The following is a 14922-nucleotide window of genomic DNA, read 5'->3' as shown; positions in this document are numbered from 1 at the left end:
GCAGCTTTGCCTCTGATGCTTCTACAGATTGTAGTTACTACCCTTCTTTCACCTTGGTTTCTGGAAAAACTGAAGTGTGGTGGGAGGGTTGCCAGTTCTGGATACATTCCTGACTTTCAATATATGGTCTTCAACCATCGGTTCTGATAGCCTTTTCTATTTAACCACCTCAAATCATCTTGGTCAGCATCTCAGCCTGAAACGTTGACTGTACTTTTGCCTCCATGGATACTCCTTTACCCACTGCTTTTTCCCCCACTGTTTTGCATATACATGCACTTTCTCTTTCCTAATATGACTGAAAATCATTGTTAGTCACCTGAGTCAATAGTTGACAGTCAAGCACCTTTTTTTAAACATTTGCAATATTTTTTCAGCTGATCGATATTTTCAAAAGAATAGGAAAGAAAGCACACTTCTTTTCTGAACTCCTCTAGGATTTTTCTCTCTATTTTCTTGCTAATGTACCCAGGAGATTAATGTGTAATTCTTGAGACTCCAGGGCAATCCTGGGCTCTGCAGTATATTTCAGGTAAAATACAGGTGAAAGGTACCTAGTCAAGTCATTCAAATTGATTACATGGTCTGGTTGGGTCTTAAAAATGTTGGCTCCTGCTACATAATCAAGCTGAAATGGTTTTTTCATTAAAATAAATTGCAAACTGAATTTTGCCAGCTTTGTGATAAAATCGGCAGCACAAGCAAACAGCTGCTGTCGTCCCAAGAGTAACATTTCCATCTACTTCTTCACAATGCTGAGCCTCTGATCTCTGGGAAAGAGTCTGGTGAATATCTGGCTGCAAATGCTGAATCAAAAAGTTTTGTGTGTGCGGGTGTTTCATTTCTGATGATTCATGGACTATGGGGGTCAACAAAACAACATCTGAGAAAATGCCACTGGAGATAGAGATCACTGAGTTTGTAGACTTGATTGTGCTTGTCAGAAATGAAGAGGATGATGTTTTGTCACAGGGATCTAACCAGCAGCATTATTATTAAAGGTGAAACATGCTGAGATCACCTGTACTCAACCAGGGTCGTACAAGTGTAATCCTTGGCCTTCATCTTTCTGTTACAGAGCTCAGCAGCTGCTCTTGGTGAAGATTCAGAGATTGATGTACCGTGGCAGCAGAGATGAGACAGACAATCAATATAGCACACTCCGAGGATTATGGGTCTGTCTTCCTATCACTCTGAATAATTTATACTGTTTTGTACAATCAATTTCTATTAAGTGAATAACCTATTTTGCCTTAAAACTCTGCTATTTATCTAAATTGTTGACATTACAGAAACTGTGTATATTTTGGTACAATACTTTTGGACCGCACAGCAGCAATACACTGAAATCTTTTAATGTATAATTGCTGCCCAAATATTAAGTCTAAGGGCAAGAACACTGCTGAATGTGGATCCAAACAGTTTCCAGAAATAAACTACAGTTGTACTTATGCTGAGAAGTTATCTATTTAGCTGTGAGCTGTCAAAAGAAAATAAAAGCTACTGAGAGCTCCATAACCCTACTCCAGCATTTTGGTCACCTAGCCAACTCCAACATTTTCAATTTACATATTCTGTCTATTCCCCAACAGTCGAGTTCCTAGACATACAGAGCAATTTGTCAAGTTCCTCCTTAAATCTTTTATTTTCCCCAGTGGAAGCAAACTTGTCTGATGCTATAAATTCCTGACACACCAAGATATGGAAAGTTTTGCAAAAGATATTGAGACAATAACAAGTAAGCGTGACAATGACAATCCAAGTAAGATTTTGTTCAACTAAGGAACAATGATCCAGCTGAGAGGCACTAGTGAAGGATGTGCTGAAAGACTGAGCAAGCCTATAATCCCAACATTTTGCTTAACTCTACTGACTAGCATGAAAGTGAAATGGGAAATAACTGTCAGTATTTGATTTCTTAATGTAAGTATCCACTTTGTGAGATTCATTCAAATGTGTTGTATTTTGATGTTTTCTGCATTTATATCTCCTATACATACTTACATTTTTGCTATAATCGATTAAAGAACACATTGGATTTTTACAAAACAAAAATCAGAATTAAAATTGGTTTTCACAACTGCTGTAAACATGTAATGATACATTCAAAATAATTAATTGGTGGGGGGAACTGCAAGGCACTAACGAAATCAAACAATCGAAATAATGACATAGAGCCAAATCAGTTTAACTTGCCCACTGAAGTGAGATAGTAATGTATTTGAGTAACCATTGAACTCCCTGAAGATAGCCAGATACTACGTGTAGTAATTTAACAAGTTCCAAGTAGTGATACCAGGCAGTGACACCTGTGATTTCTTTTCTCTCTTCCAGAATGTCTTCCAGCCTGAAGAACAGCCTCCTATTGACCCCAAGGCTCCCCGTCTCTCACGAGCGAGTATCTTCCTCGGTCAGATTTTACAGGTGATTATTTCAAATCACGCGTCAGGGTCACCATAGTAATCTTTACATTATGGGTCGTGATGTTCAGCACAACTACAGGCCATTCAGTTCCACAAAAACTTTTTCCCACCCTATCAAAGTAAAATTGTTTTTCTCTTGCTGTGATCATACCATATTAAAAGCTTACAGGAAAGAAGGCAGCTATTCCATCGAAAGTGTACGTGCAACCCAAGAAAGAAATGCTCAAGCGTATTCCCACTTCCTACCTCTTAATTCATGCCACCTATCCTCAATTTGTCATCCATGTACTTTTGAATGTGTTCTTAATGCATCACTCCACCACTGTGCTTCCAGACTGCCCCATTCACATTTTCCTCAATCCCCCTTAAACTCTCTCACCTATTGTCTTAAATCTACATTATTATCTCTGCTGAGGGAAATTCTTCACCCCTTAGATAGTTCAATGTCAACTAACTCTCTCTGCTGTTCTATAGAAAATCATCCCATTGCCTACCTTCTCCACACATCTATATTGTATCTTTGTTTCTTTCCCTAGATTTACTCACCAATATTTTATGCCCTTTTTTTCTTCCAAATTTCCTTGATAATTTAATGACTGAATTTTATCCATCCATTCTGTGATATTGAGATCTTCATCTGGCAAAAACTCTATATTTATGCATTATTATACACTGCATGCTCTTTGACATCCATGGAGGTCCAACTTTGGTTGTCGCAACATTAATCAACATGAATATGCTTGAGCTGAATCATTACTATTTCCTCCTTGAATGCCTCTCACTGTTCTTACACTAGTTTATGATCAGGTCTATTTCCTGTTTTTTACTCACGTATCATCATTTTATTCATTCAAGGGATGTGGTTGACTCAGCATTCTTTTGTTAACTGATATATCTTTCTCATGTTTTTCTCTCTCATGCATCTTTAAATACACCTATGCCACACTATATGATTGTGAGTTTCACATTTCAAATATTCTCTGCATATAGACCTTTCCTGAGTTCTGCATTCAATTTATTGACAAGTTCCCTATTACTGAAATTTACTGTTGGGGTTAGCACGACGCCTAACAGTACAATCGACTTGGGTTCATTTCCTACCACTGCCTGTAAGGAGTTTGTACGTTCTCCCCGTGACATGTGGGCTTCCTCCTACAGTCCAAAGACAAACTGGTTGGTATGTTAATTGGTCATTGTAAATTGTCCTGTGATTAGGTGAGGATTAAATCTAGGGATTTGCTGGGCAGCGCAGTGCAAAATTCTGGAGGGGCCTTTTCCGTGCTGTATCACAATAAATAAATGAATGAATTGAGCATTGCAAAGCAACTAATTCTTCACTGTATAATATCTCAGAACAGTATGTTTTAAAAAAAAGAAGCCCTTTCCCCTTTTGGCATATGACATAGCCGTGCATAAGTAATGGAGAAAGGCACGACTATTGAACACCTGCAAGATATTCCTACGCAGGGCTGAACAGTATCACAAAGATCAATGCTACATGTCTCACAGTGACAGCTTATTTACATTGAAGAATTATTACAGCAGAATAGTAAATCGTATTTGAAAGGTCAAATCAAATCATGGGTAATTGCTTGAAGAAGGTCACTTCCTACAGAATATCTGAAAATAGATTTTCTGTATCACATTTAATAAAAGAGTTTATATGGAAAGCAGCCCATTGTTTTTGAAAGATGTTTTCATTAGAATCACTAAAGCAGGGACAGATTATAGGAACATTAGACTATTCATTATTACCTGTTTAGATTTTTCTCACGTTTTGCTTCCATTGAAAGCCCACCTTTATTAGTGAGCCCTTGCTTCTGAGAAACTTTTATAAATACAATATCTGGTAATGTGGAGGTTGAACAGAAAACCTCATTATTGTTTTTAATCTGTTGTAAACAGCACGTGATCCCTACAGACTACCAAATATCTCGCTACTGGATTAAGCTTAGTCAAACTCAAATGACTATTATTGGAAAAATTATTTAACTCCCAATGCCCTGACCAAAATCAGTTAAGGAAATTTATTTTATTGCTGCTTAAGGGAGATTTCTATATTTAAATTGTCTACATTATGTCCTATATTACTAAAGCACTTCACAGTGTACTTCATTGGCCTCAGATTGCATTGGAGCATCTTGTGTGTTATGCAAGATGCTAAAAATGGAAAGCTTTCCTTTCCCTTTCTGCCTTTCATGTGAAAATTGGCCAATATGTTACATTCCTTTCATCAGAGATCGTTGCTCATCATTCAATAAATTTCTATCCAGCATCTAAAGATATCTAATCAAGAGAACTATGATTAGCTGAGATTTAATCTAGCTTTCCAGGGATGTGAAGAAAAACACTTCAGAAACAAATAACATTTGATTCATTTTAGTGCTTTAGCACACACGTATATCCTGCTGGATGCCTTCTTTTCAGGTAACTCTACGTTACCCAGAAAAGATCTGCATAAGTACCCAGGGTACTTAGAGGTGGCTCTAGAAATCGTGGACGCATTGGTAATCATTTTCCAATGTTCTATAGATTCAGGAACATTTCCTGCTGATTGGAGGGTAGCTAATGTTGTCCCACTTTTCAAGAAAGGAGGGAGAGAGAAAGGAGGGAATTATAGACTGGTTAGCCTGATGTTAGTGGTGGGAAAGATGCTGGAGTCAATTGTAAAAGAGGAAATTAGGACACATTTGGATAACAGTAAAAGGATCAGTCCGAGTCCGCATGGATTTATGAAGGGAAAATCATGCTTAACTAATCTTCTGGAGTTTTTTGAGGATGTAACTATGAAAATGGACAAGGGAGAGCCAGTGGATGTAGTGTACCTGGACTTCCAGAAAGCTTTTGATAAAGTCCCACATAGGAGATTAGTGGGCAAAATTAGGGCACATGGTATTGGGGGCAGAGTACTGACATGTATTGAAAATTGGCTGGCTGACAGGAAACAGAGTAGTGATTAACGGGTCCCTTTCGGAATGGCAGGCTGTGACCAGTGGGGTACCGCAAGGGCCGGTGCTGGGACCGCAGCTGTTTACAATATATATTAATGATTTAGATGAAGGGATTAAAAGTAACATTAGCAAATTTGCTGATGACACAAAGCTGGGTGGCAGTGTGAAATGTCAGGAGGATGTGATGAGAATGCAGGGTGACTTGGACAGGTTGGGTGAATGGGCAAATGTATGACAGATGCAGTTTAGTGTGGATAAATGTGAGGTTATCCACTTTGGTGGCAAGAACAGGAAGGCAGATTACTATCTAAATGGAGTCAAGTTAGGAAAAGGGGAAGTACAATGAGATCTAGGTGTTCTTGTACATTAGTCAATGAAAGCAAGCATGCAGGTACAGCAGGCAGTGAAGAAAGCTAATGGCATGCTGGCTTTTATAACAAGAGGAATTGAGTATAGGAGTAAAGAGGTCCTTCTACAGCTGTATAGGGCCCTTGTGAGACCCCACCTGGAGTATTGTGTGCAGTTTTGGTCTGCAAATTTGAGGAAGGACATTCTTGCTATTGAGGGAGTGCCGCATAGGTTCACAAGGTTAATTCCCGGAATGGCGGGACTGTCATATGTTGAAAGATTGGAGGAACTGGGCTTGTATACACTGGAATTTAGAAGGATGAGAGGGGATCTGATTGAAACACATAAGATTATTAAGGGATTGGACACACTGGAGGCAGGAAACATGTTTCCGCTGATGGGCGAGTCCAGAACTAGAGGCCACAGTTTAAGAATAAGGGGTAGGCCATTTAGAACAGAGATGCGGAAAAACTTTTTCACCCAGAGTGGTGGATATGTGGAATGCTCTACCCCAGAAGGCAGTGGAGGCCAAGTCTCTGGATGCATTCAAGAGAGAGTTAGATAGAGCTCTTATAGATAGCGGGGTCAAGGGATATGGGGAGAGGGCAGGAACGGGGTACTGATTGTGTATGATCAGCCATGATCACAGTGAATGGTGGTGCTGGCTAGAAGGGCTGAATGGCCTATTCCTGCACCTACTGTCTATTGTCTATTTTGGCTTTGATGCATTTGTGCTCCTCACTGACCCCCCCCCCCCAAACATTTATTTTGCTCCAATTCAGTAGATACACTCTACTGGTCATCTCCATGGTGCTGAGGCTATGAAGACAGCCCCAGCTGTTGTGCTTCGTGCCCACTAATATGATGAACTGATAAGTGAGGCTTTGGGCCTACTCCAGGCTGCTCCAGGGTTCTGATCTGTGGACTCGGTTTTGGTTCGGAATGCTATTGTTGTTCCCTTCAATTGTTTGCATGATTTGTTTTTCTTTCTCTTGGGCATTGAGTGTTGGCCTTTGATTTATATTTTTATTCTTTTTTCTTTAATTGAGTTCTTTTGGGTTTCTTGTCCTGTGGCTACCTATGAGCAAGCAAATTTCAGGATTATGTAATTTATACATTCTTTGGTAATAAATGAACCTTGAGTCTTGAATCTGTTAAACACAGACTTGACTCAGAGCCCACAAATGGGAGATTTCCTGACTGTCTGCGTAAGAGCTCTGCTCTAATGCCCCAACATGACATCATTATTGGTTTTATGTTGAAGATGGGGCAGCACAATGGCATAGTGGTTAGCACAATGCTTTACAGTACCAGTAACCTGGGTCAATTCCCACTGCTGTCTGTAAGGAGCTTGTGTGTCCTCCCCGTAACCGTGGGGGTTTCCTCCAGGTGCTCCAGTTTCCTCCCGCATTCCAAAGGTGTACCAGTTAATCATTTAATTGGTCATTGCAAATTGTCTCATGATTAGCTAGATTAAATTGGGGGATTGCTGGGCAATGCAGATAAGGGTGTATTCCGCACTGTATCTCCGCAAGTAATTAAATAAACATGCAGGTACCACCTTCATATCATCACCCCCTATTCTTTATAACTCCTTTGTGAAACCATGCTGGTGCGTATGTGAACTTCAGGTTGATGGTAAAGTTTGGCCATCAGAGTTTTGACATTTGCTGGCATTCTGTGTGTGGCGGGGAGATCCATGAACAGGTTGCATTAATTAGTTCAGTTAAGAATGCAATGTTGAACCATTTTCTAGAATCTCTTTAATCTATTCCTATTCCCATGTTGCTGTCTAATGTGATTTTACAGATTTTGCCCCAGAAATAATTACAGTGTCAATGGAAAAAAAAACATGATTTGTATTTAAACGACAAAGGTAATAAAAAAAAGTCTTGAGGCACCTCATGGGAGTAATGTCAGACAAAATAACAAGGTTATAATCTGCTCAACCATGGTCCTATGAAATGAGGTGCAGGTCTGAAGAGCTGAATAGCCTAATCCTGCTCCTCATTCATTTATCTATAAAATTTTACACTGATTCATATCAGAAGATATTGAAACAGAAGATGGAGGAGGGGTACAAGGATAAAACCAAAACTTTGTAAAAGTAGTAGGTCTTGAGGCAATTCTCAAAAGAGGAGAGTGAAGTAATGGAGGCTAGTGAAGGACTTACTGAAGTAGGTACAGCTCTGCACACCAGAGAGATTAGAAAGGTTGGGACAGATGTCATTAAGGGACACAAAAATAAGAATGATGGTTTTATTGTTTTGGATTAAGAATTAGTGCAGGTGACTAAACGCAGGAAATGTGAACAGATTTTTGACTGCAGCTCACTATTCAACACAATCATATTCTCAGTTCTAATCAACAAGCTCCAAAACCAGAGCCTCTGTACCTCCCTCTGCAACTGGATCCTTGACTTTTTGATCGGGAGACCAGTCCATGCATCTGCTCCTCACTGACAATCAGCACTGCTACACCTCAGTGATGCATGCTTGGGATACTGCTCTACTCTCTCTACACCCATGGCTGTGTGGTTCGGTACAGCTCAAACAGCATTTATAACTTTACCAAAGGCACAACTAACCGCAAAGTTTCGGATGGTGACGAGGAGACATACAGGAGCAAGATAGATCAGCTGGTTAAGTGGTGTCACAGCAGCAACCTTGCACTCAATGTCAGTAAGACCACAGAATTGATTGTGGACTTCAGAAAGAGCAAGTCAAGGGAGCCAGTCCTCATCAAGAGATCAGATCTGGAAAGGGTGAGCAGTTTCAAGTTCCTAGGTGTTAATATCTCTGAGAATCTTGTCCTTGGCACTATATTGATGCCATTATAAAGAGGTCACATCAGCAGTTATACTTCATTAGGAGTTTTGAGGAGAGTTGGTCTTCCACTAAAGACTCTTGAAATTTTCTACAGATGTACCGTAGAGTGTATTCAAATTGGTTGCATCATCGTCTGATGTGGAGAGGCCACTGCACAGGATCAGAAATGCTGCAGAAAGTTGTCATCTTATCCATCATGGGCACTAACCTCTCCAGCATCCAGGACACCTTCAAATGGTGATGCCTCTAAAATGTGGCATCCATCATTAACAGCCCCTATCTCCCAGGATACATTTTCTTCTCAACAAGGAGGAGGTACAGGAGCCTGAAGGCATACACAATGTTTCAGGAACTGCTTCTTCCCCTCCGCCATCAGATTTCTGAATGAGCAATGAACCCATGAACACTACATCAGTGTTCCTCTCCTCTGTCTTAGCATTACTTATTTATTTTAATCTTTTACATATACTTCGTATTGTAATTTATAGTTAGTATTATTATGTGTGGTGATGTCATGCTGCCGCAAAACAACTAATTTCCTGACATATGTAAGTGATATTAAACCTGATTGTGATTCTGAACTATAATTCCATTTTCCATTTTAATGTGTGAAGTGAGTTCTTTCTATAATATAATCTTTGCATGGTTCTGTACGTTGAAGACATTCCTGCACAATACGATCTCAGTCTATTCTTTGAAATTAATGGGCCAGTTCTGTTGGTGTGCTTTTCTTGTAACCACTTTGTAAGTTATGTTCTTACTTTGTCCATTTCTTTTGATAGTTTGTCAGCAGGTCTGATAACAAGTACAAAAGACTTAACAGCAGTGAGCGTGTGCGAATTGTCACCAGCTCCTCATCTGGTCCAGTGAAAGCCTCTTTTGAAACTCTGAAATTCGCAGCCGACAAGCAAGATGGTAAAAGAAAGCAACATATTGCATTAATTCTTTCTTTTTTTGGCAGTCTCTTCAGATCAGTAGTGGCTTAATTCCACTCGGGTGGCTGATGAGGCTGAAGTGGGAATCAGACTCTTCCACAAATATGGCAGGAAGCACCAGACTGAGTAGTGAGAGTCAGTTTATGAGGTGATATGCTCCTCCTGCTGTTCACACAGGGCTTCAGTGTGCTCCTTCTGTGTGAACTTAATGTCATTCTTGAATGCTGCTTCTCCATTTTGTCTGGTCATGGGCCAGAGGTTCTCAGTTTAGGGATGTTGCATTTAACCAAATGCTTTGAGCACACCCATGAATCTTTGCCTTTGTTCACCTTGTAATCCCTTCCCATGACAACTCAGAATAGGTGGTTGTTTACGAAGCCTGCTGTAGGGTATTTTTTAATGCCACCACTGAGTGTACCCAGAGCCTCAATATCCAGGAGAGGACACTGAAATTAGTTCATTTTTCATTCTAGTAAATTAGAAGGATTTTGAAGGTCTAGATGGAGCGGATGTGGAGAGAATGTTTCCAATATTGGGAAAGTCTAGGATCAGAGGGCACAGCCTCAGAATAGAAGGGAGTCCTTTCAGAACAGAATGAGGAGGAATTTCTTTAGCCAGAGCATGGTGAATCTGTGGATTTCATTGCCACAGATGGCTGTGAAGGCTAAGTCATTGGGTGTATTTTAAGTAGAGCTTGATAGGTTCTTTACAAGAGCTTCAAAGGTTACAGGGAGAGGGCAGAAGAATAGGGTTGAGAGGGAAAACAGATCAGTCACAATTGATTACTGGAGCAGACTCAATGGGTAATGTTCTCCATAGCAATGGTAGGATCTTCCCAGTGCTTTGAGTGTCTTCTGTAGGTATTCCACATCTCAGAAGTTTACAGAAAATCAGGGGTCATTGCTGTCCATTAGACAATGAGTTTCATGCCTCAATACTGAGGATTTCAACTTCAAATATCCTTTTCCTCAAATATCCAAAGACTGTGCTGGTGCAGTAAAGGCACTGGTAAATTCTTCACTGATGTCTACTTTCTCAAAAATTGGGAAGTATTTCAGGATCTCAGTAATTCCTAAAATGATCTGTTTATCATTATTATCTTTGTCCATCAGTGAAATTTAAAGTTGATCTGGGCAAAATCCGGAACAGTACAGTGATGTTTCCCAAAGACTGACCTGACAAAAAGGGTTGCTTCTCCCTGCTCTCTCAGGTCTCACGTCATCTTGTCACCTCCTAACTGGCAGTCTTTCAAGTGGTTCAGTTTTCCTCTTCCCCACCACAGGAAACTGTTCTATTTCCTCATGGCCACTGCAAGGGTCTGGAGCTGCTCCTGACAGTACTTCTCATAGGTGGTCGCAAGAAAGATCATGCACAACTCCAGGCATTCATTTCCAGTGCTGTGATTGTAATAGTGTATTTTTTCCGAATTCCTGCTATTGTTGTAGTGAATGGAACAGCCGACGTCCATATCACAAAACTGGACAGACAGTATTGAGTTATTGCACAAGTAGTCTGTTTTGTGCAAAATAAATATTGAATTGCAAGATTCATGTATGTAAATTAAGATTAATACTACTTCCCCTTTTTAATTTTGTTTTTATTTTCTAAGATGTAGATGCAGAAAGTGACATCAAAAAGAATTTCAGCCTGGTACCATACAGCCTGGTTCATCCATATCACACCCAGCGGAAGCGCCCCGTGTTGTTCTCACCCACTCCACTAGCCAAAATGCTTGTGCATAGGTTACTTAATTCCGGAGAAGCCATGGAATTTGACATCTGCAAACCAGGTAAAGCAAGTTACCTCTTGGTCACAAAGATTTCAGGCAAACAGGGTGGTGAAATTTGCTCATTCGATCATATTATTAAGAGTTTTCTTTATAGATAGGCCATTTCTACTTGACTAGTTCCAAACTGTTAAAAAAAAAGAGAAAAAAATTCCTCTGGCAGAAGATCAATTAAAGAGAAGAGTGTCAATCTAATTAGCGAAAGAATCTGAGACGAGGTAAAAACAATATAGTCTTGCACACATTCACACAATGCTGGAGGAACTCAGCAGGTCACTCAACATCTGTCATGAGGAATAAACTGCTGATGAGGGCTCTCAACACAAAACATCAAGTATGTTACCATGGGCCCCTGCATCTGCAGAATCTCTTGTGTGGAAGAAAATAGTGTGTTGTGGACTCTAGCTCTAGATCGAAAGGATAGCAAAATCAGATTTTTCAAAAGAAATTGGAAATGTACTTGAAATGGAACATTTTGCAATACCAGGAGGTGAAGGAATTCCATATTCTTAACATACTTCCTCAAACCCCAACAGAAATCCATTTAGAACCAAGCAAGGTTTCAACCAGTCTAGATGTAGCTGTGATTTGTGTTACTCATTCAATGAGAACAATGTAAAATGTAAGAGGAATGCTTTCCCTAGAGGAAGAATGAAATAGAGTAGGAACAGTTTAATAGAGTTTTGGAGAAGTGTGGTCCTGTAAGAAGTGGTCAATCCATTGGTTTCTTTGACTGTAGAATAGTCCATACTGTGTTCAGTTCTGGTCACCTCACTACAGGAATGATGTGGATATTTTAGAAAGGGTGCAGAGGAGATTTACAAGGATGGTGTCTGGATTGGAGAGCATGCCTTATGAGGATAGGTTGAGTGAACTTGGCCTTTTCTCCTTGGATTGATGGAGGATAAGAGGTGCCCTATTAGAGGTGAAAAGATGATGAGAGGCATTCATTGATCATGTGGATAGCCAGAGGCTTTTTCCCAGCGCTGAAATGGCTGACACGAGGGGGCATAGTTTTAAGGTGTTTGGAAGTAGGTACAAGGGTTGTCAGAGGCAAGTTTTTCACACAGAGTGGTCGGTGTGTGGAATGCGCTGCCAGCGACGGTGGTAGAGATGGATACAATAAGATCTTTCAAGAGACTCTTCAATAGGTACATGGAGCTTAGAAAAAATATAGGGCTATGCAGAGGATACGTACACAATGCTGGAAGAGCTCAGCAGATCAGGCAGCATCTGTGACAAAAGAGGAGCCAACATTTCGGGCCGAGACCCTTCATCGGAACCCTTCGTTTCCATGCAGTAAGGAAATTCTGGGCAGCTTCTAGAGTAGGTTACATTGTGGGCCGAAGGGCCTGTAATGTGCTGTAGGTTTCTATGTATATGATAGTGTATCATTCTTTCTTATAAAAACTCAGATTTTCACTGTGATTAAATGTGAGAAACACATTCACGATTATAATTTACTTATTTACCCATCTGTGGAAATGAAATGAACTTATCTTGACCTACGATGATGAGAGATGCATGTTTTTGGCCCTCTTTGCTCAAACAAAGTACAATTTGCATGATGTTTAGTTGTAGCATACTAGTTTAGTTACTCTGGGGTTTGTACCCTGAGGCTACTCAGTGTGACATAGGCAGGAATATCTACGCTCTCCATGTTCATTGCCTGCAGGCTCATATTTTTCCATGCCTGAAGACAGAAGCCAATCCATTTAGATGGTTTATTGCCTGGAGGCTGTTTAGCAGACCTAGAGGCATCAGTCTCTCAGTTCTCTCAGGGGCACTCATTGTAGCTGAATTGAAAGAATGCGACACGCTGATTTTTTTTTCAAAAAAATAAACTTCAGCCTTCTATTTCCATGTATATATTATTCATTATCACCATACTGCCTTTTAGAGGGTCACACATGGGTATGAGGTTGCAAGAACATGGTCCTTTGATCATCTTGTTGAGATTTAGCTTTTGCATTGTTTAATTGATTTTTTTTCCCTAGATTGCTCCTTCCCTTCAAATACACCTTCATGTACAAATCACAGCTCCGGCTTTCAGAAGGATAATGAATGGAACAGAATGTGGGTTCAGATGTGAATCAAGAGTTCCATCTTCTTGCCCTATCACTGCTGAAGTTATGTGTCTACCTGGTCTTACAAAAGCAAAATAAAGATGCAAGTTGCTGGAAATCTGAAACTAAAGAAAGCAGAAATGTTGCAAAATATTCAGTGAGTTAGACTGTATCCATGAGAAGAGGAGCAGGCTTTCTGTTTGATCAGAAGCAAGAGATTTAACAATGATAGGTGCAGGCAAATGATAAAGATGAGGTGGGGCAAGGTGAGCGGGAAAGGGGAACAATTGTAGGTCGCTGAAAGGATGGAGTAGATTTAAAAGCTAATTTTATTTGTCACATGTACAACAAAAGACATCATTGGTATCAAATCAAATCAGTAGGAATTGTTCTGTGCAGCCCAGACGTGCCACCATGCTTTCAGTGCCAACATAGCACGCTCACAATTTGCTAACCGTAACCATACGTCTTTGGAATGTAGAAGGAAACCCACACCATTATGGGGAGAATCTACACCTCCTTACAGACAGCAACAGGAAATGAACACCAATCTTATAGCGGGTGCAGTAATCACATTATGCTAACTGAATCAGTTGTTGTTCATCCTTCGGAGTCGAAGATGACCACGACTTCTGTCAGGCAGAAGGTTTGTGACTGTGGGTCTGGAGGTGACTGGTGAGGCCAATCCGGGTCCTGAAAGCTCGCCCACATGTGGGACACATGAGGGTAGGTGCTGAAGTGGAGGTAGCTCGAGCCTTGCGCGCGGCGCGTTTCCTCTGAGCCTCTGCGGTACGTCTGATTTCTGCTGCATACGCTCCTTTAGTGGTCCTGCTCCACTAGGTTGGGTGGTCCAGAGCAAGCGATTCCCAGTTACTGGGATTGATGTTGAGGTCTTTGAGGGACACTTTGAGGCAGACTTTGAAACATTTCTTCTGCCCTCCAACTGAGTGCTTGCCCTGGCTCAGCTCTCCATACAGCAGCTGTTTTGGTAGTCGACTGTCAGACATCCTGACGACATGGCCAGCCCATCTGGCTTGGGCTTTCTGTAGGAGGGTGTAGACACTGTGGGTGCTAGCCCGCTCCAGGACCTTCATGTCTGGGACTTTGCCCTGCCATCGTACATGGAAAAGTCTGCGGAGGCAGCTCAAGTGGAAGTGGTTGAGCTGTTTAGCGTGTCTGCTGTAGACAGTCCAGGTCTCGCTGACATAGAGGAGGGTGGTGAGAACCACTGCTCGGTAGACCTTCAGCTTGGTGGTAAGGCTGAGTCCTCTCCGCTCCCGTACATTCTCACGGAGTCTCCCAAAGGCGGCACTGGCTTTGGCAATTCTGTTGCTGATCTCTGCATCAATGTTCACCGCTCGTGATAGAGTACAGCCCAGATAAGTAAAGTTGTCGACTGCCAGTAGCTTCTGCCCCTTTACTGTGATGTGTGGTTTCTGGTAGGGCTTTCCGGGTGCGGGCTGGTACATAACTTCGGTCTTTTTGGTGCTGATTGTAAGTCCAAAGTTGTCACAGGCTCGTGAGAGGCAGTCCATTTCTCGCTGCATCTTCTGCTCTGTGCTGGCGTTGAGGGCGCAATCATCAG

At 41.1% G+C, this 14922-nt stretch overlaps 1 protein-coding gene across 2 annotated transcripts in view; it reads left to right on the top strand.

Moving 5' to 3' along the window:
• card11 (caspase recruitment domain family, member 11) overlaps positions 1-14922 on the top strand; it is a 305964-nt gene that overhangs the window by 274480 nt on the left and 16562 nt on the right. For both annotated transcript variants that reach the window (XM_059979481.1, XM_059979480.1), the window contains exons 18-21: positions 1079-1175; positions 2335-2424; positions 9333-9465; positions 11095-11274. In XM_059979481.1, coding sequence (XP_059835464.1) covers positions 1079-1175; positions 2335-2424; positions 9333-9465; positions 11095-11274 — 500 coding nt within the window. The remainder of the gene's footprint in view (positions 1-1078; positions 1176-2334; positions 2425-9332; positions 9466-11094; positions 11275-14922) is intronic.

The sequence above is a fragment of the Hypanus sabinus genome, chromosome 9 (assembly GCF_030144855.1).
Source record: "Hypanus sabinus isolate sHypSab1 chromosome 9, sHypSab1.hap1, whole genome shotgun sequence".
Taxonomy (NCBI): Eukaryota; Metazoa; Chordata; class Chondrichthyes; order Myliobatiformes; family Dasyatidae; genus Hypanus; species Hypanus sabinus.
This window is presented reverse-complemented; position numbering and strand designations above follow the sequence as displayed.